General features: G+C 49.3%; 10 protein-coding genes across 10 annotated transcripts; 5 read left to right on the top strand and 5 right to left on the bottom strand.

The window, feature by feature from the left end:
- Window positions 1-1080: 1080 nt before the first annotated feature.
- M431DRAFT_498296 (hypothetical protein) lies at window positions 1081-3920 on the bottom strand (the record flags this gene model as incomplete). The annotated part of the gene is made up of 3 exons (XM_024917680.1): window positions 1081-2143; window positions 2205-2361; window positions 2417-3920. 3 exons carry the CDS (start codon window positions 3918-3920, stop codon window positions 1081-1083), a joined length of 2724 nt encoding a protein of 907 aa, XP_024770715.1.
- Window positions 3921-4357: 437 nt separating this feature from the next.
- M431DRAFT_93223 (hypothetical protein) lies at window positions 4358-4785 on the top strand (the record flags this gene model as incomplete). The annotated part of the gene is made up of 3 exons (XM_024924450.1): window positions 4358-4385; window positions 4441-4580; window positions 4636-4785. The coding sequence occupies 3 exons, from the start codon at window positions 4358-4360 to the stop codon at window positions 4783-4785; spliced, it is 318 nt and encodes a 105-aa protein (XP_024770714.1).
- A 652-nt stretch (window positions 4786-5437) lies between these two features.
- On the top strand, window positions 5438-6748 carry M431DRAFT_93335 (hypothetical protein; the record flags this gene model as incomplete). The annotated part of the gene is made up of 2 exons (XM_024924467.1): window positions 5438-6021; window positions 6103-6748. The coding sequence occupies 2 exons, from the start codon at window positions 5438-5440 to the stop codon at window positions 6746-6748; spliced, it is 1230 nt and encodes a 409-aa protein (XP_024770713.1).
- Window positions 6749-7310: 562 nt separating this feature from the next.
- Window positions 7311-8338, top strand: M431DRAFT_484939 (hypothetical protein; the record flags this gene model as incomplete). Its single annotated transcript, XM_024916238.1, has 2 exons — window positions 7311-7983; window positions 8058-8338. 2 exons carry the CDS (start codon window positions 7311-7313, stop codon window positions 8336-8338), a joined length of 954 nt encoding a protein of 317 aa, XP_024770712.1.
- Window positions 8339-9218: 880 nt separating this feature from the next.
- M431DRAFT_498292 (glycosyltransferase family 41 protein) lies at window positions 9219-14101 on the bottom strand (the record flags this gene model as incomplete). Its single annotated transcript, XM_024917679.1, has 4 exons — window positions 9219-9854; window positions 9908-10517; window positions 10594-12564; window positions 12624-14101. The coding sequence occupies 4 exons, from the start codon at window positions 14099-14101 to the stop codon at window positions 9219-9221; spliced, it is 4695 nt and encodes a 1564-aa protein (XP_024770711.1).
- A 581-nt stretch (window positions 14102-14682) lies between these two features.
- On the bottom strand, window positions 14683-16249 carry M431DRAFT_19161 (hypothetical protein). The gene is made up of 6 exons (XM_024913209.1): window positions 15826-16249; window positions 15734-15773; window positions 15548-15672; window positions 15293-15488; window positions 14935-15238; window positions 14683-14870 (listed from the first exon to the last, which is right to left on the bottom strand). Exons 1-6 carry the CDS (start codon window positions 16041-16043, stop codon window positions 14842-14844), a joined length of 912 nt encoding a protein of 303 aa, XP_024770710.1. The 5' UTR covers window positions 16044-16249; the 3' UTR covers window positions 14683-14841.
- A 425-nt stretch (window positions 16250-16674) lies between these two features.
- Window positions 16675-19099, top strand: M431DRAFT_149711 (hypothetical protein). Its single transcript, XM_024912806.1, has 8 exons — window positions 16675-17277; window positions 17333-17640; window positions 17741-18220; window positions 18286-18395; window positions 18450-18492; window positions 18545-18603; window positions 18657-18738; window positions 18795-19099. Exons 1-8 carry the CDS (start codon window positions 16973-16975, stop codon window positions 18821-18823), a joined length of 1416 nt encoding a protein of 471 aa, XP_024770709.1. The 5' UTR covers window positions 16675-16972; the 3' UTR covers window positions 18824-19099.
- A 194-nt stretch (window positions 19100-19293) lies between these two features.
- M431DRAFT_122386 (hypothetical protein) lies at window positions 19294-20147 on the bottom strand. The gene is made up of 4 exons (XM_024912159.1): window positions 20070-20147; window positions 19826-19937; window positions 19716-19740; window positions 19294-19650 (listed from the first exon to the last, which is right to left on the bottom strand). The coding sequence occupies exons 2-4, from the start codon at window positions 19910-19912 to the stop codon at window positions 19610-19612; spliced, it is 153 nt and encodes a 50-aa protein (XP_024770708.1). The 5' UTR covers window positions 19913-19937; window positions 20070-20147; the 3' UTR covers window positions 19294-19609.
- Window positions 20148-20962: 815 nt separating this feature from the next.
- M431DRAFT_498289 (hypothetical protein) lies at window positions 20963-21998 on the top strand (the record flags this gene model as incomplete). The annotated part of the gene is made up of 5 exons (XM_024917678.1): window positions 20963-20976; window positions 21033-21117; window positions 21181-21206; window positions 21274-21775; window positions 21855-21998. 5 exons carry the CDS (start codon window positions 20963-20965, stop codon window positions 21996-21998), a joined length of 771 nt encoding a protein of 256 aa, XP_024770707.1.
- Window positions 21999-22958: 960 nt separating this feature from the next.
- On the bottom strand, window positions 22959-23683 carry M431DRAFT_498288 (hypothetical protein; the record flags this gene model as incomplete). The annotated part of the gene is made up of 5 exons (XM_024917677.1): window positions 22959-22972; window positions 23028-23352; window positions 23409-23529; window positions 23593-23626; window positions 23680-23683. The coding sequence occupies 5 exons, from the start codon at window positions 23681-23683 to the stop codon at window positions 22959-22961; spliced, it is 498 nt and encodes a 165-aa protein (XP_024770706.1).
- Window positions 23684-24282: the final 599 nt, after the last annotated feature.

Raw genomic sequence — 24282 nt, 5'->3', positions numbered from 1 at the left:
TCACGTTGCGCCAAAACATCTTGATACCGTTTAACAACCTTTCACAACAGCCCAACAAATATCAACCCCCCAGGCGCCCTGCTTTCTTCTTTTCCTGACGAAGTGACCCTAATGGACCACTAAAATCCGGTCGTGCTTCAGATGTCAATACTTAAACAATACCTTGGTTCTGCCAAAAATCTGAGTCGACGGGCAACCATTCGGATTCAGATTAATACCAGCCGATAATGAACGCATTTAACGCCTTGAGACTGCTAACCACCATTCTGATAAAGCCAGTAGCCAACGTAAATTCTGTCATCCTACGCCAGCCAACAAATATTTCGCCGTAATATCTCTTCTCTCTTGACGCACGCCAAATGCAGTTACATCTACCCAACTCCTTCATCTAGTAAGGCTTCGTGCACGCCAACTCTCTAAATCAGATTCCGGAGCTTCTGCCAGTCTTGAGCTTGGTCAGATACTCCTCTCGATCAGATACATGCTTCGCCTTCTTTGCTACGTCTTAGTTCAAAACCAGAGACATCACTTCACTTCACCTGGCTATACTGGACTTCTCAACGACTGCTCAATTTTGTTTTCTCTATTACCTTACTTTCTACTGCCTTCTGCGATCTTTGACTACCATACTAGTTGATATACTAATTCGCGTATAGGAATGATATGGCGTGCACGCATGGGGGCCAAATTCGCTACCAACTCCAGCTCTGGCGAAGCCAACATTAAATGTCCTACGGAGAACCTTCGTTTCATAGTGGTCCGATATGCACACTCTAGAGTACTCATCACCAGCTTCAATCTGTCAAGATCACGAGGTACACTCTATTTTGGCCGAAGCCAGCAAGCAGGTCGTAACGCCATGTATTATGTATACTATCATGTCAAACTGGGTAAAGGCGAGACTTGCTCGAATGCGCTGTAGTTCGAGGTCTAATACCTGGGATTGTCCGACACTGCACCCCATATCCCACTGTCTGTTTCTAAGACAACTCCATCCATAGTTTCAAACCAAATTAAGAACAGCCTAGTGAGCCAGTTGTAGAATATCGTCTATCAATCATTGAAAAAAATTATCAAAAATCAAGTTTCTGTTTGTTCTCGGTTGACGCTTGCTCCAATCAACCAGCCAACTCCAGACACAAGTGTGCCAGTGGCGGCCTCTCTTAGCTGATCCCTCTTCCGTAGCCGCTGTGGCGCCTGTTCTCCAGTTGGTGATGGCGCTGAAGGTGTCGAAGTAGCGAGCGATGACAGGCTGGACAGCCTTGTGAAATTGCGCTGTGCTACGCTGGCGGTTGCCCGTGATAGGTCAAACAGGGACATTGGGGCCTCCTCCGCCTGTTTAGCCGCAGCGGTGGCCGTCATATTCCGTGTCGAATGCGGGTTATGAGGAGTAGACGACTCAAAAGCGCCGGGCACCTCTCCGGCCGAGGCCCAAGAAGCTTCAGCGGCGGCCTCCTCGTTGATGGCAGAGTCCAGCTGCTCTTCGCAACGCCGGAACGTTTTGAGGATTTCCTGGAGCTGGGAGGTGGGTGCAACACGCAGCGCCGTGGCGAGGCACTCTATGCGCTGTTCCAAGTGACGGATCTCAGGATTGCCGCTTGCGATGCCAAGGTGTGTTGGCAGCAGGGTTCGGTCGGTACGAATGTACTGCCCAGCTTTCAAGGCAGCCTTCCAGGACCATTCGTCTTCTTCGTTTGCGCGCGCTTGGGTTCCCTTGGGGACGATTGTTTCCAGGCGACTAACCACATAAGAGTATGCCGTCTCGAAATCGTCTTCCCTCAGCGCAGCTTCTATGCACAGAGCTGTAATAAATTTCTCAGCTCGACTAAGCTCCTTGCTGTTGTCTCCCGTCGTTGAGTCAAACTTGATGGAGCGGGCTTGTTGTGTGATGCCGGCACGCACCATGTTCGCTGCCATCTCCAGGAACTCAGGGAGACGGGTGTATGCCTTTGGGTTTTGCTCCAGGACTTTGTCGATTATTGATACTGGATCGGAGTGAACTCGAAGGACTACAGGCTTAAACGGCTCGCCTTGCTTAAGCGTAAGTCGGTATTCACTCAAGGCATGTGTGCAGCGTAGTAGGGCTTCCACTCGTTTGGTAGCTGGGTGCGTATTGGTTAATGTTTTTGGAAATGAGTGAATGCTGGAGATGATGTCAGTGATGATTTCTTCAGGACGTTGAATGCACAAGGCCGCATTCTTACATCTCATCACACTTCTTCAGTCCTCCTCTTGACCGATTGGGGTTAGAAGCATTATCAAAAGCACGCAAGGCTGCCTGGTATACTGTGTCCTGTATGATTTCCGCGGCAAGAGGCTTCTCGGGACTATCTTCGTAGATGCTCTTAGCAAGAGTATAGCCTATAGCACACATGTTAGTAAAGTAAAGGTAGTCGAATAAACGGCCATATCGTACATGAGTTGGAGAGGAGAGCTTTTAGAATTTCCGTTTCAATGAATTCCCTGGGAACTGCTCCGATAATGCCCCTTACAGCTTCGGAATTGCCAGGCTGGTCCTCATCGGAACCCCAAGTGTTCAACCATAATAACCGGTCCCTTACTTGTGACCAATACCACTCTTCGCCTCCCTGTACGTGCGCGGACGCGCTCCGAATAAGCTTGGCGATTTCTCCTTTTTGCTCACGAAGATCCTGAATAAAGGCCAAGTCTCCGGCTTTTCTAACAGAGCAAGGTACACCCAAGCTGGTACAGATAAAGGCACTCAGTATCAATGCTATTAATAAGTTCATTGCTCCCTCTGTAGGAGAAGTTAATGGATTCTTTTCTTCAAGTAGATCGTTTCTCATATATGTCGCAGTCTTCATGCCAATGAGTGACGACACGTCAAATCCTGACAGGCTGGGTAGAATAGAGATAGCCACCTCCAGTGTGGGAGGAATCTCCCTATAGCCAAGCATCCGTCTCATCTTGATGGCCATATGATAGGCGCCGGGAAGTGCTCCCACTGTGGCTTCGGATACCAGGTATGCTGATGCAAGTATCGCTCGTGCATAGCTGTGTAGCAAATACTGTTGCTGAGACTCTGTGAATTCTAAGCTGGCCGCCTCCCCTAGATCCAGGTCTGCGGGACCTCCCCATTGCTCGCTTAATGCGACAACGACGGGCCACGAAGAAGTTGCTTGGCTGACAAGCCATTCGAGGAACTGCTCCCACCCAGCAGACAATGGCGATTCCAGGTCCTTGGCGGTATGCTCGCCACTGGTAGGTTTTAATGTCCACCGAGACTTCGCTTGGAGCCATGGCCCAACCAAGCCTCTAATATCACGGCCGATGAAGGCTCTATCCTCCTCGCGACCTCCAGTCCGTGACAGTAAATACAGCACGGCGGCTGGGTCCGAGAGCTTTTGAAAGTCGAGAAGAGAGTATGGAGCGATCTCATCTATATAATACTCCACGTTTCTCCTTACGTACGGAAGCACGGTCGACGTAATCCAAGATGATAGTTCTGGTGAACGAGAATGAAATATGGCCAGTAAACTTGGAACTTGTGAGAGAAGGCCAGTTTCGCTATCCATCTTATATGACCTCTGGATAAGAAAGTTGGTGATCGGGTCATCTTCAAAGCTGACTGGAGCATCGACGGACGTAAGTTGCTGCAGGTGTAGCTTCCTTGCCTTCTTGGAGGCTTCATCTTCAGACAAGTCGTCGACAGGAGTTGTGTCTAATTCGCCCTTGTTATACTCTTCAAAATCATCTCCATCGAGTGCGAGTAAGAATCCAACATAGGCAGAAGGCTTCACAGTCTCAGGCAAGTAAGTAAGAATAATCCTCAACAGTAGCTCTTTATGCAGCACCTTGGCTCGCTGACTGGACAAGCGGGCCAAGCTCTCAATATCGCCATGTGTTGCATAGTGGGCGGCAAGAAGTAACACCTTTCCGGGTGAGAGCGAGGAGCTCATATTGGTGAGTTTCTTTCCCACAATTTGGCTGTGGACAATCCAGGCCTTGGGGCCGGTATGTTGAAATTGACAAATCTCCTGGAAAACAATTTGATCGCTCACCAACGATGAAAATAGCTATGGTCTATTAGCTATCACCTGCCAACATTCTTCGATGCTGTCATCAAAGAAGGTTATTGAATTAGCGGGACTTAACTGTCCCGATTCGCCAATGGGGGGGCATTCCAGCTACATAGCGGGGCTAGTTGAATAACGGGGCAGATATCCTATCTATGAATACTTAAATTATAGTGTAATATGCTTACAGTGCAAAGGTACTACTGTTAGCGCTCAGACGAGAACGAGCAATAATCCCGATGTACCGAACCTTGACAGCCATCATTGGTTGAAGGAAAAGGCGAACCTAGGCGTCGCAACAAACAACCACTCGGCACATCATGAGTTCAGGATATGGCATGCATGGCGGTATGTGTTCCTATTCAATGGGATCTCTTTAGACATTGACTGACCGCATTTCTAGGCGTCGGCCGTTGCTTTCCTTTCTGGCAGGAGGTCATGGCCTGCTATGTCGTCAACACATCCGCCGCAGACGACTCAGGCAAGAAGAAGTGCTCGCCTGTACTAGAGGATTACTACGAGTGCCTGCATCACAAGAAGGAGGTTTGTTTTGAGAGCTCAAGTGCTGGACGAGGCGGACACGGCTGACAATGAATAGCATGCGAGAGCGCTGGCCCTACAAGCCGCATATGCCCGAGCTCAATCAGCAACCGCACGAGACGATGCGCCGAGTGCCAGCCAGATCCGGAATCTGGGACTGCTAGGGAAGACGGAGGACACAAAAGCGGTGCTTGGACAGGGAAACTGAGGCAATAGACGTGGCGGAGTTCGATTTCTTCTGCGCAACTACAACCCCCTTGGCGCGCATAGATAGCGCAGCAAGTTCAAATAGGAAAAGCAGGCGGAATTGGAGAGCCTCTTCGGATGTTGATTGTGAATTGGCAACCAATTCTGTCAGCTTGGAGGCTGCAAGTCTGTACAAATTCGACGTACATTTTCATCCATCAGAGAACGCGGGCAATTGTGTGACACTTGGTCAACCTGGAAGATGCGTGAGCGAATGAGTTACCTAGCTCATACTCGCTTCCATTTATATACGTCGTTTGCTAAGGCCGCGTCTTAACAGCAGACCGACTACTAATTTTTCAAGGTTTTATTGTAACGGCCCGGTGCAGTTGGCAGACAACACTTGGGTAAACCGTGTACATGTGCCGCGTCTGCCATTTCCATTACAGCTGTCGATGTGGCTTTGTAGCGAATACTGAGTGCTATCAGGGCTTTCATTCACTAACTGACGTGTTCCCTAAAGGCCCTTCGCCCTGTGACCTTCAATGTACCAATTAATATGGACCTCTAACAAATAAAACTGCAGGCCCTGGTTTTCCTCCTCTCACCAACCACTAGTTCTTTCTCCTCCATGCCATCATCAGGGAAGACATTCCCTTCTCCTTCAAGCAACCATGCCTTGTTTGCGAGGCATCGAACTGTCTCTCGTTATTCAACCAGATTCGGTGCTGCTACCAGAATTCCCACATCCTGATGCCTCCTCAGTTCACGTTGCATCTGTTGTTGAAGCTTCTCAGAAGGTCCAAGAAAATGATGTGAGTTCTCCTGGCTTGGACTCTCCTCGGATCCAAAAGACAGCACCAAGAGCCTCCGTTTATGTCACTTCTGCACCTGGTTCGCAATTTTGGGTGCAATATTCCATTCATCGTCATCCAGAGCCCTCATGTTACCTTTTCTTTAAGCTGTTCATGAACGGCCGAAACATTACTAGTTGTGGGATTAAACCTGGTACAGCATCAGGCACAATCACACGAGCCCTCTTTGAGCCAAGTGACAGATGGCACTTGAAGCAAGATGGAATGCTGCTCAAACGAAGCGGGATTGAATCAAGGTCCTTTTGTTTTTCTCCGGGCCCTGATGCTATTGCTGCAGCCGATGACGGAGGCCTAATCGAAGTCCAAGTCTTTCGAGCAAAAAGCCGCCGGAGAAGCACTCCGCAATTGACTGAACACCGAGATCAAGAACGATATGGGATAATGTAAGTTGTCTCCTGGGAGAGATGAGTAAGAAGGGAAAGAGGAATATCGTGATAAGCTCTAGCTAACATATAGCATGATAGATCGCCTTCAACTGGACTCCTTGAGCATCCTGAAGATGCAATTTACTACGAATGGATTTTACAGGACGCGACGGATGCACCATTTGCGACATTTTGTTTCCACTATCGTGCTTGGAGCTATCTGTGCGATCTCAATCTTGTCCCTGAGAATGACAACTCCCTGTTATACAATGCCAGACTATGGGAGAGATTTGAAAATATTCGACACGAAGCCACTGCGGATGTTGAGCGGAATGATGAATTAACGGCTTCCCACGTAGAGTCGGACCTGGAGTATCTTAGCAATGATGATATAGGGGCTGTTGCACCACGTCCTAGTTACGTTCGTCACCATTCACAAGCTATCGTTCACCAAAAGGAGGAACAACATATCTTGGAGGTACACAACAGCCTACCATCACTCAGTAAGGGAAGAGTCACACCCCCAAGAAACTCATTCAAGAAGTCGTCGAACTCATATACCCACTTAGCCACATTTGTGCTTCTCCCACCGGTTATGGAGGAAGACGTATTCACAAGTTCCTACGAACCATTTAGGAACCAAAGGATGGCTGCATCTCCATACCGCTCCTTGGCCAGACAAAACCACTACTCGGGCTTCCGTCGGCCCCTCCCAACAGTGAATGAGGTACCAAAACTCGAATGACCGTCGGATATCCGCGACGCTGATAATTAGGGGTAATACAGCGATGATAACGTTCAAAAGGTTCATTCTAGCTCAATGCCGCGACAGATGCAAAGAGATTAAGTAATTCTAAAATCGATTTTTGGGTTCAACTAAGATATTAGAAATTCCAGGAGGACGAAATGCCGTTTCTTAGAGAGAAATAGGTAAAACAGTTGACATTCACTATGCATCCTAGAGATATATATAGAGACGCTTCATCTCCTGGCAACAGTTCAGAAAATGCATACCAAAAGGCACATAGATACTAAGATGAATAACAAGATTAGCAGAGATCATGAAGTAATTAAAATGCATAGACAAGTAACTTGATTGCCTCTCTGGCCTTTCCCCAGGTGCTGTAACAACACCTCTCCTCCCTATTCACCTCCCAGCTGGCAGAAAGCTGCTACACCTGACCGCCCAGCTCTAAAACAGCTCCTTTCTTGGCACCTTTCCTGCCTTTCTTCAACTTTTCTCTCTCACTCATCACACAAGTTCCATCAAACCGCAACAGATGGTGTTTACAATATCCTAGTCCAAAATGGCAGACTCTGGCTGGATGCGGCTTCTTCCAGGCCAACGATGTCGCACTCCAAGTTCCCCTTTGACTACCTACGATGCAGCCGGAATCGAAGACACCTTTGAAGCGAACCATCTAAGAATTGCTCCACGCCCCTTGGCTGGGTTCTACCACTCGCCTGCAGATTCTGGAAACGATATCATTATCAAGGAGGCCGATAGACTCCAACACACGCCATCTGTGAACGAAATGGCTGATGTGTTGCGAACCACCATCATGGTATCTTCGACGCCACCGACGCTGGGACCCCAGTATACGTCGTATGTGCTCCATCTCATCGAAGGCTACAGCAAAGCTCGGATAAAGTTATCCAAGAAGGAGAAAGAAGTCATCCAGCTGGAAGCAACGCGGCAAGAGGACAAGGAGCGGAGCAAAGCCCTTGTTTCCGACTGGGCAGCCCAAGAGGCGCGATACAAAGCTGAGATCAAGCGGCTAGAGCTCATCATTCAAAAAGTTTCTAGGAAAGGCGTCGAAGCTGTGGCACTGGCTCGATCAGGCAGTCTTATTCGGAGAGGTGGGCATATGGCAGAGACAAACGGGCTTGAAGTGGCGGATTCAGGGGAATCTCGATTTGGTGAATATGATCTTGAGTCTCCTTTTCTTCAGGGTAAGGGTGGCCAAGGCAGGCGAACGTGTAAGTCATGGTTCAATCCCAGCTATCACAGCCTCCTCTGTCTAGATATTAACCTCTCCTCCCCTTGGTTATAGCTTCATCCAGCGACACCGTCGATTTAGCAGCTCGCTTGAACACAAAAAGGCAGCTTTGGAGACATCGTTCTGAGAACAACCTTCTGGAACCATCACGAAAAGGCAGAATTGGCCGTGGAGAACACAGACACGGCCAACTCTTGCTATATTCAACATTACCCCAGATGCCCTTTGCAGCAGACACTTCAGAATTCAAGCCAGATGAGAATGGCAGCATACCATGTGAGGAACGCTTAATCGAGAGTTTCACGACTGATAGCGAAGAAACAATTGTGCAGTGAGGATTATGTCGTTAACCTTTTTTTTCCCCTCGCACTCAAGAGGAATTATTTTTGCGCACATCTCCTTTGTCTCGTCAACGGCTTTCAAATTTAGTACGGCAATTAAGAAGATAAGTTTTCCGGTACTGGCCTTTGCTTATTGAAATATCCGAGGTACTCTCAGGTAATTCTCCAAATTATTGACAACTTAAGGCATAATCTTCTTTCCACAATTTGCTTTTGCTCAAGACTTTTCTCTCTCTTTCTCTTTTTTTTACGCAGTTTAATTTTACCCCTTGCCTTGAACATTGTTCGCTCTGCGTACCGGCTCACCCACCATGTTGTCTTGAAGCAAAGCCCGTCGTCTCTTGCATGGAGCCCATCTCCTGTGTTCCACCAAGGACCCCCAAACCCTGTCCGGTATTATGCAGCCATGGTCATCTGGGTGCTGCCGATGGTTGAGTCCATATCTGAGGGTACTCTCAAGCAATTCTTCAAATCTATTGGCGTCTACGTCGAGCAAAGGGGTTACCCGAGAATAGGGGCAGATGTAGATATATAGAAGTCAAGAATCACAACCCAATATGGAGTAATCCTTCGCTCTACATATTGCATCATACTGCTCAAAAGCATCAACTCCTGCGTTCCAGTGTCACCGTCTTCACCAAGCAAATAATAGTAGATAAATCAAGTAGTAGTAGCAATGCCATCTACAGGCAGAATCCAAAAGTCCATTAAAAAAAGGTATCAATGCTGTCCGTAGCATCCACTAGCCCGCTAGGTAGATACACGTCAAGCCCCATGGCATTGGGAGTACTTGCGTTTCTCCTTTCATGCAACGCCCGAAATTTCATGTATCCCATAAATAAACACAACGAATAGCGCCATCTAGAGAGAACATTCATAGGTATATGTCGCCGCTCTTACCCGCAACCCACCGCCGCCATGCCTCTTCGTAAGCCATTTCCAAGTCGTTTACCCATCGACGAGTGTTGAAGAGTCCGCATTTCCATTTGCTGTCCCACAGCAATTTCCGTAATTCTGCCAGACGCCCCTTACCCCGGCCATATCCTTCCTCCGTTATCTCGTATGTTAACCCTCCGGCCAACTCTGTGGCCGAGTCCTCATATTCCGTTTCGCTATCTGCAATCAATTCCAGTGCTGCTTGTCGGCCTTCTGCCGTCTTCGGTAGCGCTCCTCGCAAGATGGATGCCGCCATCCGGGAACACATCTTGTACGAGTATCGAGGCAAGGTTAGAAGGGGTGTGCTTGACCACAAGACATCGGCGGCAGTGGTATGAGCATTGCATTCTGCAGTATCGAGAAACATGTCGCACACCCTAGCCCTAGTGATGTGCTGGTTCTTTGGTGCTACATCAGTGAAAATGAGTCGACTAGCAACTTCTGCCCCGGCCCAGGATTCAGCTGTTTGCCGCAGGTTTTGCTCCCCCAGTTCGGGGAACCGTAGCAGCCAGAGAACAGCCTTGGGGGTCCTGGCCAAGATCCGTAACCAAGACCGGAAAGTAGTAGGATCAATCTATCATTAAGTTAGATCACGATCGACATGACATCTCTGCATCCTTCACTTGCCTTGTAAAGTTGATTGAAGTTGGCCAATATGATGACATCGTCTGCTATCGTTGGGAACAGCTCCTTTCGCATCTTCCATCGTCGTTTCTCTTCGTCCTCCCAGGTCATGCCGCGTTCATCGGTATCACACGACTGTGCATGATCGCAGCAGAAAAAGGTGTCCCGGCAGAAAATGATGTTCTCCGAGTACATCCACTGGAGTTCATCGCCCTCGGTCTGGTCGTGAAATACATCATCGATGCTGCTATTCACCCTCCAGGGGCGCAAAGTGCTCGGTGGGATAGCAGTTGTGTCTGCGAGTATATAATCGCACCACTCGGCACCAAGTGTTCCCGCGAATCCCATAAAAGACATTTGGATTGGGGCCGGGCGGGCAGCAAATATTTCATTGCGAGCGCCTCTCGTGTAGCCATTGAGATTCACCAAGATGTGAATCTCATCGCGAATAATCTGTTCGATAAGCTTATCCGCTGGCCAAGAACTGACATCACGAAAAACGGGCGCCTCTCTTTCAATTTGCTGTCGATGAATAGATCTGTCACTTGGAGTGGTGGCATAGCAGAAAGCCCGAGCACGCTGAGGATTGTGAAATCCAAACACTGATTGCATTCTGCGTTAGGCACAAGCCTGTTAGTTTTGCTCCACCATATGTTAAGAGTTACATGGGAAAGGGGAATGTTTCTCACAGATGAGCCAGCGGATGGTTATTAAAGTCTGACGACACATATCCAACATTCAAGTGTGGATTTGGCGGAGGTGGTGGTGGATACACAGTAGCTGGCAGCCAAGGAGCTCGAAGAGTCGTGCATGATATTCGCATTGCGTTACGTTGAGAGATCGATCGAATGTCCTTTGCGGATAGAGGATAGGTGAAAGTGTGGAAAGGAAGTACAGTTGGCGCAGATGGAATGGTGAGAGAGGAAGGCAACTGAGGTCGGAGATAGCGTGAAGGCGTAACCTCCCTCTTAGCAACGTACTTGTCATGATACCAGTTCCATAGAATGACTCTTGCAGCCCGTTCCACGAGGCGTACCAGACGTGAGCCTTCCCATGGTTCACCAGCCCAAGCGCTTATTGCCAACTCCAAGCTGAATCCAGGTGTACGACAGAAGTCACCCAGCTGTTGCGCCAACGCATGGATAGTCGGCTGTTGTAGTATGTTGCGGCCCCAATGCGACGCATCGCCCAGCTGGTGACTTATGATATCAATCACTCGTTGTGTGAGGCCGCTCCCATGCATGGCCGTCTGCACGTCGACCAGGGTGCCTTTATCATCGACGTGCCATCGGTCATATTTGCCCAATTCGAGAAGCGCTCCACCTCTTCCACGCCAATCGCATACAGAGTTGAGGGCTGTTAAGAGTCCGCAGACGGCTTCGGCGAATTCTGGATTCGCTTCCACCGCCCGTCTGTAGTACGCAATGGCATCCTTTATGCGACCCTTGTCTTTTACAGCATTGGCTAGGTTGGTCAAGGCGATATCAAACGTTCTATCGCATGAAACCGCTCGCTCGTACATTTGGATTGCGAGGTCCAACTGCCCAACATCTTTCAGGAGGCTACCCAGATTGGTGTGTAGGTGAACATGTCTGGGATCAAGACGCAATCCATAGTTGTAATACGCCAAAGCGAGGGCAAGACCACTGCCCGGCACGACGCCAGGCAAATTAGGCCGAGAAGTCGCTGTTGTTGGTGTATTAGTATTATTGGGAGCCATTTGCTGCTGCACACCCGCAAGGAGGATCCCGATATTGTTCGCGGTAGAGGGGCTTTCTTGGAGAGAAAGAGATAGATAATACAACGCCAGGATGTCGCCGATCCCTGAGGGTTGTCTGAGCAGACTGGGAACAATGCTCCCCCCAGACATGGCATCCTGAAATATCTTGGCCAGAGAGAGCAGAGCATTGCTTGTTGTCTGCACAGCGACTCGCCTGGCGGCACCTTCGGGGACGAATGCCAGCCCAGGCAGTTCGCTGCCTCCGCCGCCCGCAGCAAATACGAGATGAGCAGTTTGGCGAGCCTTTTCAGGAGGAAGCAAAAGAGGTCGCCGAGAAACTGGTCTTTGATCATTGCCAGCTGGGAAAGAGCCGGCTGGCGAAAGTACAGCATGGATTCGATTTACCAATTCTTGAACGCTTCGTATGCGCTCCCCGACACTGATCAGTACGGCTTCTTCAAATGCCTCTGAAGCTCTCTCAATGTCTTTCAAGCCGTATAGTATTGTGCCTTTGGCATGAACCAATGCTAGGATCCTGCCATTCTCACTATTGGGGAGCGCGTATCCGCTAGACCCGAATTCAGTGCCTCTCAGGTTGTGGCCACCGGTTAGGGGGGTAGTCTCGGGTTGGAAACCATATTGCACAGCGGTTGATTGTTGGCTATGAGAATGTTCATCAGATGACACGGAGCGAACACCGAGTGGGGGGTAGGTAGACCGGGTTGAATTTCCTTTGGGTAATTTCAACGCTTGTTGCACAAAGCAGATGATGTCGATGGCCTCTCGGCTGCGTTTTTTGTACAGCAATCCAACGAGCTGTTCCGTAGCTTCTAAATGAGCAGGGCATAGCTTAATGGCATTAAGCCAATGCTGCTCAGCTTCCTCTTGGCGGTTTAGGCAATAGAGTGTAGCGGCTATGTTTGTGATAGCCTCAACATGGCTATAATCTGAGTCAGATATAGAACAACCACTTGATAGTTCATCTGGAACAGGTCGAACCTTGAATCTAGAGCAAGAACTCTGGAGAACCATTCCACGGCATCTTCGAACCGTGAGAGGCCATATAAAAGACACCCACCGAGTAAAATTCCATCAATCCATTTCCAATTACTTTGCTCACACAGATTCTTCAAAATATCCAACGAGGTTTTTGCATTCAGAATGGGTAGCGCTTTCGCCATGGCAGCGGGACCGAGTGTCCCAAGTGACGATGACGCGGTATACGCAGCAGGCGAAACGTGGAATTGCGATGTCGACCTGCTGGACCGGCGACTTTCCACATGGGCATCTTGCACGACCTGTGGTCTTGTGTTATTGCTCAAGGTATCTTCAATGTTGGATGTAAGGGCCCGGGGGTGGCTATTCGGCACGAGCTTTGATGAAACGGGTCGCTCAACACTACGATACACATCTCGCATGGTGCCAAGATGCTCTTTTCTGGCTTTGGGGGGTCTTGGGAATACCAGGATCTTGAACCTTGAATTGGAACTGCCGCCACCGCTCATCTGATCAAATCTCTTGGCAGTTTGCAGGTAGGCCAGCAGTTCAACATAATGTTCCTGAGCCTGTGAATAGGCCTTCTCCGTAAAACTCGACCGAACAGCATATTGTTCGCTGGTAGGGGGGTTCTCTACGACTGCGCCCTGGCCCAGGTAACTTCCTTGTAGCAATGGTTGCGGGGGCTGTGGAATGTTGAAATTGACGTTCAAGTCCGTTGTCGGTCTATAAGGTAGCTGAGCATCCGAACCGTGATACAAAAAGTTCCCAGAGAGACCGGGTGGTAAACTCAGTTGATCAAATTGTCGAGACATGTCGAGATGGCCATAGCTTCGCTGCGAGGCACCTAACTGCCAACCAAACTGATCAAACGTCGCGGTATCAGGCGTCGGGCCCGGGGGCGGACAGAAGGCGCGCACATTGTATTCTGCTGCCCTCATGAGCGGTTGATAGACATCTGGAATCTGGTTGAACATGGGGTATCCATTTGTCTGCCAAGGAAGGCCAGGCTGGAGGGGTATTGAGGAACCGCTGGAAAGAACAAAGTTGGGCCTCTCATTGCCGAAAGTCCACGGCGATGTCAGAGGAGCCTGCCCCAGACTTCTCTGATCATGCTCCAACAAACGGGACTTGGCGTGGAAGGGCAAGTTATTCGGAGGCTGATACGGGTATATGCCAGAGGGCGTCGGAAGGATGACTTGCTTGAGTGGCGGCGGGCCAGGCGACAGCTGCGTCGGCGATCCATCGTATCCAGCATCGATGGTGCCCCGTGGAGTCTTGCGGCGCAGATGATAGTCGTAGTCTCGCGAGGCCTGGGCGGAAGAAGTGGCTGAGCCATGGTATGGCTGTGAGGAGCGGTAGTAGGGCGACGCGATGGCTCGTCTCTCAGACTCGGGCCTGGCGCCGTGGCCCGTGGATGGTCCAAAGGCGTCGAAGTTGATTGGCACCACGCGAGGGTGCGTCTGTACTAAGGGCAACATGCCCGAGGATAGTCGGCGGGTTTAATGGCGAATGCGAGCTTCAACTTCAAGGAGGGAAGACCGCGGACGAGCAGCAACGTCGTTCACATCATGGCTGAGGACGCCTGCAGGCATCGGGGGCTGGGCTGCACTCGCGCTGATGTGCACGGGGCCAGCAGCTGCAACAGCGGTAACGACTTACCTCCCAGTCTAACGCTGCTTCTCGAGGTACCGGGTTTGTGCGTCGTACCTTGCAATGAGCAAACGCAGCATGGAGTTTCAAGCAAGGGAAGCGTAGTGACAACGGGCTGAGCTAGGGAACTTAAGGCTGGGTGATTCAAGCAGAAGCAGGGGGGGTATGATGTAGAGTAGGTGAGGTGGTACCAGCTAAAACGCTTGGTGCCAAGCCGGGTGGCATGTACTTTTGTATACAGTGTGTGTGTTGGCTCGTGTGGTTGTGAGTACATGTGAAGGATTTGTTGGGCAGACAAGGAATTGAACACTTTTGTTTCAGTAAATAAAACAATTATCACGAATATTGAGCTCAAGGGGGGGGCGCAGAATCACATCAAACACGTTTGAATAGTACAACGTTGAAGTCTATGGTAATGTGCTCATTTGACAAAGGCTAGAAACAAAGGCAACGGTTGTTAACATGGTTAAGCTGTCAAAATATTGCTGTAAAATGTTCTATAACGTCTAAGTCTTCCTCTATAGTTCTCTATTGGAGATTATCATCCAGGCTCCGTTTCCATTGCGTTTCATGGCTCTTGCAGAAAGCTCACCACAGCTGTTGCGTCCGCATGTCAGTAAACATGGATCATTCACAAGCGTGCTTTAGAATGTTAAATTACCTTGTCTAAAAGCCTCAGGTTGTTCCGATATTAGCCAGTGACCGGCGTCAACGTCGGCCAATCGAAAGCGTGGGAAAAATTGACCAATGATGGGCAGCACGTCGTCTGGCACATATTTGCTCTGAGTGCCTCGAACGAAAAGGGATGGCTTTGTGTACCGTGCCTCGCCTGGATTCTTATAAGGAAAGTCTCCCAGATGGTCGAGTGATCGACCTAGGATATCCAGAGGAACGCGAAACTTTTGAATCCCATCTTCTTGTGAACGATACAAGTTTCCTAACAGAAATTGGCGAATCGGCAGCGACTGTTACAACAGTCAGTCCTGGAGAGCGCATATGGAGGTAACAGTGGTACTGACCTCTTCGTACCCTTGGAGAATAGCATCTGCTTCAGATTGGCGGGTGACTTTAGCTTCCTGGATCTTCTTCATCCCTCGAACATAGGAAGCAAAGGTTCTACTGAGCGTGGCGTCGGTAGGGGCATTGTCAACTGCGACAACCCTTGAAACCGTTTCTGGTGAACGGAGGGCAACAGACATGGCCGTCTTGGCTCCCCTATCATGACATCAGCCGATTGTAGGATTTCAAGTGGTCTTGCAAAGGCCAAGGCATACATGGAATGACCTATCAAAGTAGGCTCTTTGAGACCATGCTGGTCAATGAAGGCCAATACATCTTCAGTCATGGCAAGATAGTCGTGACGGGGATCGTGGGGAGATTCTCCATGATTCCTAAGATCCTTTATACTCTTTATTCAACATGACTGTCGTTACTAGTTGGTTCCCATGAGATTCACCTACCACAGTATATACGTGGGTTTTCAGATCCCGGGCCAGGGCTCTACCGAAGTTGTAAGTCGAGATGCCGCGGTGCAAGATTAAATGCCGCTTACTTGCTGATTGCTCTGTTGTTCTTCTTAGATCCGAAGAGGCCATGCATGAAGATTATCGGCGCTGTTTTCTCATCGGCCTTGGGGCTCGCAGGCGCATGAAGATCAAAGGCTAATGGAGAGACAGGTTGAGGGTACGTTGTGGTAGAAACCAGTCGCACATTACGACAGGTGCCCAACCGGGCGGCACTTACAATCCGCGAGCGCAGAGGTGAGAACATCCTGAGATGCGTTATGATTAAGCAAGATGAATAATTCTCAATGTCCCCATCACCGGGCACGCATTACTAGCAGATGCCACTAGTAGAGGCGGACGACGATCACAGTGCCAGTACTGAGTACAAGCAGGACCAACAGGAGGCTGAACCGCCTGTAAATTAGGGTGGGTAAGCTAATCTGCCTGCTTACAGGATTCAGCAGGTAAGCGGGTAGACGTCATAGGTGATGTGCATCTGCCTTAGCGCCGTGGGAAGGTGTCTTCATAACTGCATTTGAGACTGATATCGCATCAATTACAATAATAGATTGCGAAAGGAAAAATAAATAAAATAAAATAAAAAACAAAACCCTGACAAATTCACTCTCCACGTCCTATCACAAGCCAATACGACCTAATCGCTGTCCCGCACTAGTGAAAAAGTGGCAGCATTTGCACCGTCGAAGGTGGGGTTTGTTGGATGCATTCCGTCGAATTGTCCCACCGGACGGTGATTTTGGCCTTGTCTGGTGCATCTAGGGAATTGCGCGAGTTTGCGGTAGTGCTATTCTGACAGGACTCGTACTAATAGGTGCCAGTCATCGCTCATGGCAGCGAGTCGCCGCAATTGGCCGCAAGCCGGTGTCGGCTCTTGTAAAAGTCAAAATTATCTGTCCGATTCCAGCACGAGTTTCCAGTAGTACTACCTTAGTATCTATGCCCAGTGACTCACGTTGCGTATCTGCAAGAGCCAGGGATTCAATTCGCTTTAAGATCTTACGATCCGCCTTTGTGACATAGAAATCGTTTGATCTCTTCCAAGTCTCTTCATCTCTTCATCCCTCCAGCTCCCGCAGTCTGGTGCCGTCGACGCCCAATCCATCCTCCCCATTTCCATTTCCAGAACGACATTCTTGGTTATCCAGCAATCTTCCCGATTGCACCGCCGCAACCATGTCTTCAGCCCGCGATATCACTCCCAGCGCCCCAATTCCCCAGAGAACTGTAGTCTCTAGCTGGGGCCAGAACCTCTCAACTTCGCCCGTTGCCACCTTCCAGTCTCCTCCGGCCAGCCTTGGGGGGATGCTACCTCGCAAGAGCGTACCGAAGATTTTGAAGCCCTTCAACACCCAAGATATCAAGATCCTGCTGTTGGAGAATGTCAACCAGACCGGACGGGATATTCTCACAGGCCAAGGCTACCAAGTCGAAGCTCTGAAGACTTCCCTTCCCGAGGATCAGCTCATTGAGAAAATCCGGTGAGCAGCTATCTTTGAATGCAATTGACCGTCCTCTGACCTTGACAAATGCTAGTGAGGTCCATGTTATCGGTATCCGCTCCAAGACAAAGTTGAGCGAGAAGGTTTTGAGCGAGGCCAAGAACCTGCTCGTCATCGGATGCTTCTGTATCGGAACCAACCAAGTCGACCTCACTTATGCTGCTCGCCGTGGTATTGCTGTTTTCAACTCCCCATTCGCAAACTCTCGCAGTGTTGCGGAACTGGTCATTGCCGAAATCATCACCCTGGCCCGACAGCTCGGCGATCGATCCATTGAAATGCACCGTGGCACATGGAACAAAGTCAGCGCAAAGTGCTGGGAGATTCGTGGAAAGACTCTGGGTAAGCTTCAACTCGTTATCAGTGGCCCTCCTGCATAGACGTGGTCAATGCTGGAGGGTTGCATTAGCTTAAGTGCCGTGCTCTAATATCATACTGCCAGGAATTGTCGGCTATGGACACATCGGCTCTCAACTGTCCGTTCTTGCTGAGGCTATGGGAATGAATGTCATCTACTATGACGTAGTGACTTTGATGGCACTGGGAACCGCTCGCCAGGTCCCTTCATTGGAGAATCTCTTGGAGGAGGCCGACTTCGTTACTCTCCACGTACCGGATCTCCCCGAAACAAGAAATATGATTTCAACCGCCCAGTTGGACCGCATGAAGTTGGGATCTTATCTAATCAACGCCAGCCGTGGTACCGTTGTCGATATCCCTGCCTTGGTAAAGGCCATGCGCTCAGGGCACATCGCGGGTGCTGCTCTTGATGTTTACCCCAACGAGCCAGCTGGCAACGGCGATTACTTCACCAACAACTTGAACCAATGGGCTGAGGAACTCCGCAGCTTGAGCAACCTCATTCTCACTCCTCACATTGGTGGAAGCACAGAAGAGGCACAGCGTGCCATTGGTGTCGAGGGTTAGTCCACAAAATCGCACAGACGGACTGTTTTATTTTCTCGAAGAATACTGACTGGGATCTAGTTGCTGAGGCATTGGTCCGTTACATCAACCAGGGTATCACTCTGGGAAGTGTCAACCTTCCCGAAGCTCAGTTGAGATCCCTTACTTTGGACGAGCCAGACCACGCCCGAGTGAGTTGCTCCCTCTTCTCCGCTACATACTGCTCTTTCTGACATTACCTACAGGTTATCTACATCCATCGCAATGTTCCCGGTGTGCTCCGCAAAGGTTTGACTAATGCACCCGAATCTTCAACGTGCACAAGGCTGACGATTTCTAGTCAACGAGATTCTCGGCGACCACAATGTCGATAAGCAGATCAGCGACAGCAAGGGAGATGTAAGGAGGTCCAAATTACCGTTGGATATCAAGCAGTACTAACTGGATCACAGCTGGCCTATCTGATGGCCGATATCAGCAACGTGAAATATGAGGAGATCAAGGATATCTATGAGAGCCTAGAGGGCCTGAGCTGTAAGTTGCAAGGCATGTTCTGCCACATTGACACGATAACTAACAGGATATACCAGCCTGCATCGTGACAAGAGTCCTCTACTAGACGGGCTCCATGCGGTGAGAGTATATACTTTCGAATTCGATTTTTTTTACTTGTTATTGGGGCATTATTGGTAGGTAAAAAGTTTTAAAAACATGGGCCTTCGCGCCTGGTATAAAGAAAATCAACATCACATGCGGGCAATCGGATATATTGCTTCAACAGCTGTGAACTACATTTTGGAAATATGATACTGGTGCCATTCTGGTACGCAGACTTTAGCACAAAGTTAGACAAATACATATTTATAGTGCAAATGAGTATCTGCTTCACACCCTGTATTGAGAGCACAATATTTACGTCCTTACTTACTCTTTACTCGTGGGGATAAGTGGACAAATCCACCATAGGCTGCTTGATTGGTATGAGATACTTCGAAAATTAACTACGAGAAAACGGCTTGGCTCAACGCTGGAAATTATACAGTCCCTTACGGCACTACTAACACGACAGCGGCTTCTGGTACACGGAATCGGAGAGCATAATTTGGGAACACAGAGATACTTGGTTTCACTACATGCTTTGGCTTCCTCCCGGTGGTGGAGCTCTCAAGTGTATTCCAGTATTGGGACTAGAATTACTCAGTTTATGCGTCGAGTCGTAATGTAGATATATTCAGATGGCGCAGCTTGTACTATTCTTATTCCAGCATTCACCTTTTGCCCGCAGAGAACATTGCTGTATGTAACTTCGAGTCGTAGTATAAACTAAATCACAAGCTATAGCCGATGTCCCAGTGGTAGAGTACCATGCCGTCCTTGGTCTCGAATCTCGACCTGATCGAGTTGTTTAGTGGTCCCAGGGGTGCTTCCAGCCAAGCAAAACGGGGCCTGTGAGAGATTAAATACGTTAGAGCCGATCATGGAGAAGTGCGTATGCGAATTGGGTGTTTTACCATCTTTCTTTGCCCGATACATCAGCTGAATATGGTTGTCAGTATACAGCGTCCTTTTCCCATCATCGATTCCCCCGCCTGGGTTGAATCGCCAGAGGCATTGGACTTACCCAGAACCACATGCCTGCACCAAGAGCTGTGGCCGTTACTCGGTAGATCGGAGCGACATGAGGGACGGGAGGCTTCGGGGGACCCATGGCTGCTGCGGGTTTACTCTTGCACCTGGAGATGATCAGTCAATGGCGCGGGACGGTCGCATAGAGACGGAAATACCTGCACGATTGGGGTCAGTGTCTGTCTCTCAGTATTCAACACCGATAGCTACGCCCTGCAGGGTTACGGGAAGGCACTTACCAGGCAGATCAATTGACAGTCGCTGTTTTGCGATATGCGGAATTGCAACAGCCCATGAAGCATCTGGAGCAATCAAACGCAGTTCGGAGTCGTGATGACTAACCCGCACGCACCCACTTTTTCGCGCGGATTTACTTCATGCATAACCTCGCATATAAGAATGTTTAATTGTGTCACCAGTAGCAACGAACAAAGTCAGTCTCCGGAGGAACTACTACATACGCGGTTGAATGGTCTGAAGTGCATCATTGTAGAAACAAGTGGCTTTCTGATATTTTAATTCAGGTTCTCCAGTAAGTTCTTCAGTATGAGAAACCCTACGCCTCCGTCACTATATACTCGCCAGGATGTGCTTGACCATTGAGGCTACTCTTGACAAGCTAGACCATTGGTTCATAAAAAGTCAACAGATTTCATCACGTAGTACAAAGAATCTCTCACATGGGTTGAGGAAAGGCGCTCCTTGAGAATTGGCAGTGAGATTCTCCATGTTCAAACAAGCATCTTTGTGAAGCGTGCCATGGGCTGCGAATGAGAAAATGTCTGTGATTTGATAGGCTGCCCAAGTCCTGCGCTATCCCCAATTAGCCGGACCCCTTGTGTGCATGAAATTCTTGAAGTGGCCGATGACCGCACGCGTGCTGCTCACGTGATACCCACGACCACTTGCCAACTTTGGGCCTTAGTGGCAAGAGGGCCAGAGAAGGGCTGGAGAGTTGTGGAGCTGGAAAAAATTCCCACAAGATTAGCGGAAAAATATATGCCCCGGTACCTTTTTGGTTTGGCTCGCTTAGATCCAGGTTGATGCACACAAGAATTGAAATTCTTCCAACCCCTCCACCAACTTTTTAGGACCTTTCGATTCCCATCTCCCCATACGCTGGTAAGGAATCATGGCTGTTGGAAAGTGAGTATCTACGCTGCGAATCTCTGGAAATGAACATCGGCCAACAAAAAGAACAGGAACAAGAGACTCTCCAAGGGCAAGAAGGGCCTTAAGAAGAAGACCGTGGACCCTTTCACCCGAAAGGACTGGTACTCTATCAAGGTAAGGACGCGCTCAGAAGAAGAAGAAGAAGATTGCAAAATGTGCTAATTGTGTGTTCAACAGGCTCCTAACCCCTTCAACATCCGAGAGTGAGTCGCATTGCAACAGTGTCATAGCGAAAAGATGTCGAGAATTTGGACTGACGGATTCTTGCAGTGTTGGCAAGACTCTTGTGAACCGAACAACCGGTCTCAAGAACGCGAACGATGCTCTGAAGGGCCGCATCGTCGAGGTCTCCCTCGCTGACCTCCAGAAGGACGAGGACCACTCATTCCGCAAAGTTCGTCTCCGCGTCGACGAGGTCCAGGGCAAGAGCTGCCTGACCAACTTCCACGGACTTGACTTCACATCCGACAAGCTCCGATCCCTCGTCCGCAAGTGGCAAACCCTCATTGAGGCCAACATCACCGTCAAGACCACCGATGACTACCTCATCCGCCTCTTCGCCATTGCCTTCACCAAGCGACGCCCCAACCAGATCAAGAAGACCACCTACGCTGCTTCTTCCCAGATCCGCGCCATTCGACGCAAGATGACCGACATCATCCAGCGCGAGGCTTCCAGCTGCACCCTCACCCAGCTGGTTTCCAAGCTGATCCCCGAGGTTATCGGCCGCGAAATCGAGAAGTCCACCCAGGGCATCTACCCCCTGCAGAACGTATGTTTGGCCTAGACTGCTGTCTATCCAGCTACTATCGAAAATTCTGGCCAGCTGCTAATTCTTTCTCTTTCTACAGGTCCACATCCGCAAGGTTAAGCTGCTGAAGTCGCCCAAGTTCGACCTGGGTGCCCTGATGGCTCTCCACGGTGAATCTGGCACTGATGACCAGGGCCAGAAGGTCGAGCGGGAGTTCAAGGAGCGTGTTTTGGATGAGGTCTGAAAAGGGTTATTTGTAGAGAGATGAAGGCGCAGGGAGCCCTGCGAGTGCTAGATTCGCGCCTGGCCGTTTTCCCAGTCATTTTACATGGAGTAACAACCCATAGGCGGGTAGGGAGGTTAGGTAATGTCCCTATGATATATTAAAAGACACTCGGATTGCTTCTACCTCATGTGTGTGCTTGAAAGGACCCTAGCAAAAGCAAGTCTTGGCTGGCGGGTTGCCCTGTGAATAAGGGGCAAAATAGCAGCTATTTGAATAATAGAATAGACTGTATCTCGTGTACGATTGTGGCACACCATTGTGACTGAGATTCTGTCCCAGTTTATTAGCACACGAAGAGTTATTAGGGCAGCCATCTATTCTTAGTAATGTAATATGGCTATTGGTACATTATACACGCCCAACTGTTTCAACAACATTACGCACGATTTTGTCAACAGTTATCCGGACAGTTATAGTCCATCAAAAAGTAAAACCCGAGATGCAATAGCCAACTAAAATTAATATTGTATTCATTATAGTCATTCTATCTGTGTGCTATATCCAAAGACTTTAGCTTTGGTCCATCATCTTTTCATCATTGAGAATGGAAGCCATGAGAATGGAAGCCAGACACAAATGACTGCAATCCAAAACATTTCATCATCAATAAGAGGAATTCAAAAAGTAGGTCATGTTGGCGTGATTGGAAGGACCAATATACCCACGGAGTAAAGGGTATAGAGGTGAGTAAGTGGCCAGATTCATTCTTCCTTGAGCAAAAATAGAAATACACCACTGCGCAGTGACGATGTATCTCGGAGTGAGCTAAGGATGCGGTTGAGTCCGCAATGGGAATACATTTCAATACATCACGTGGGGCAAAATCGGTATGTTGGTTGACCTTTTTTTCTATTTTTGATGTGTCACCAATGCACGAGAATTTCTTCTCGGTGGGACAGGTGGTCTGAACCAGACACTCTACTCCTCGGGGACTGTGTCAAATGTTAGCAATCACAGAATGCGTTACGGCAGGAAGTGGGTACATACTATCAATCTCGCCGTTCTCGATGGCCTCCAGGATAGCCTGGGGGGTCTTTCCATCGACCTGGCAGCCAACACTCTGAGCAGTTCCCAGCATCTCTCTGACGGTTCCCTTCAGCTCCTTGGCGAAAGACTTGAAGCGCATGGTGCGGGCAATCTCAATGATCTCATCGAGGCTGACGGACTTGTTGTGCTTGATGTTCTTCTCCTTCTTGCGGTCACGCGGGGGCTCCTTGAGGGCCTTGATGATGAGAGAGGAGGCAGTGGGCACGACAGAGACGGCAGCCTGACGGTTCTGGATGGTCAACTTGACGGTGACACGGAGACCTTTCTGTTCCATGGCATTAGCACCGCGATCTGCCTCTGCAGGAGCACGCATTTCCTTACCCAGTCACCAGTGGCCTTGGCGATATCTTCACCGACCTTCTTGGGCGACAGACCAAGAGGACCAATCTTGGGAGCAAGGGCCGAAGAGGCACCAACCTCACCACCGGTGGCACGGAGGTGGCTGTAAGCTGCAAGTTAGACCTGAAGTTCGCGGGACGTGAAGCGACGCATTGTGTGAACTAACATGACCTTGACCTCGCTGGGATCGAACTTGGGAGCTGCCTGCGAATTAGTAGCTGCGACAACAGTTCTGGGACATGAGGATTCTTACGCATGATGGCGATTGATTATCTGACAGAGGCTCGTGGTTTGCTTGCCAGGGGAGGAGGATAATGAGAGGTGTGGTTAGGTAAAAGAGAGACCAAGGGAAAAAAAAGAAAATTGGAGATAAGATGTGTGCCCCAGATGGGTGCCCTAATCATGGCCCACTCGGCTGGTAAGGAACAGCCACGCCAATTGAGGCGCCATGTGCCTTGGGTTTTTGACTTATGTAATCGAACTAGGAAACCCGAAACTGTGCTACTGTAGTCGAGTGCAGGCTGCATGCTGAAAGCATCAAAGATGCACCAGTCTTTCTTGTTGTAAATCAGATTGCTTGAATGGGTAATATGATTCTTTTTTATGATAGGATTCTGAATGCTTTCGAGCGTTGAATTAGGAGTACATAAATCAATGAATTAAATTCACGAGTATTATACATCAGAACTGGTATGATAACTGCAGGACTCTCTCCTCTGGCAATCTCCAATACCCGATGTCTTGCTGCCTCTGCCGCAGCCATGCGAATATGCAATTATTGGAGCACTTCCTCTGACTAACCGCATATGTTGATCTTCTGACCAGATGCCTACTTTGAAAAAAACAACCATAAGGG

Source organism: Trichoderma harzianum (genome assembly GCF_003025095.1).
Source record: "Trichoderma harzianum CBS 226.95 unplaced genomic scaffold M431scaffold_12, whole genome shotgun sequence".
Taxonomy (NCBI): Eukaryota; Fungi; Ascomycota; class Sordariomycetes; order Hypocreales; family Hypocreaceae; genus Trichoderma; species Trichoderma harzianum.
The sequence above is the reverse complement of the archived record's forward strand: the minus strand, read 5'-3'. Positions and strand labels throughout refer to the sequence as shown.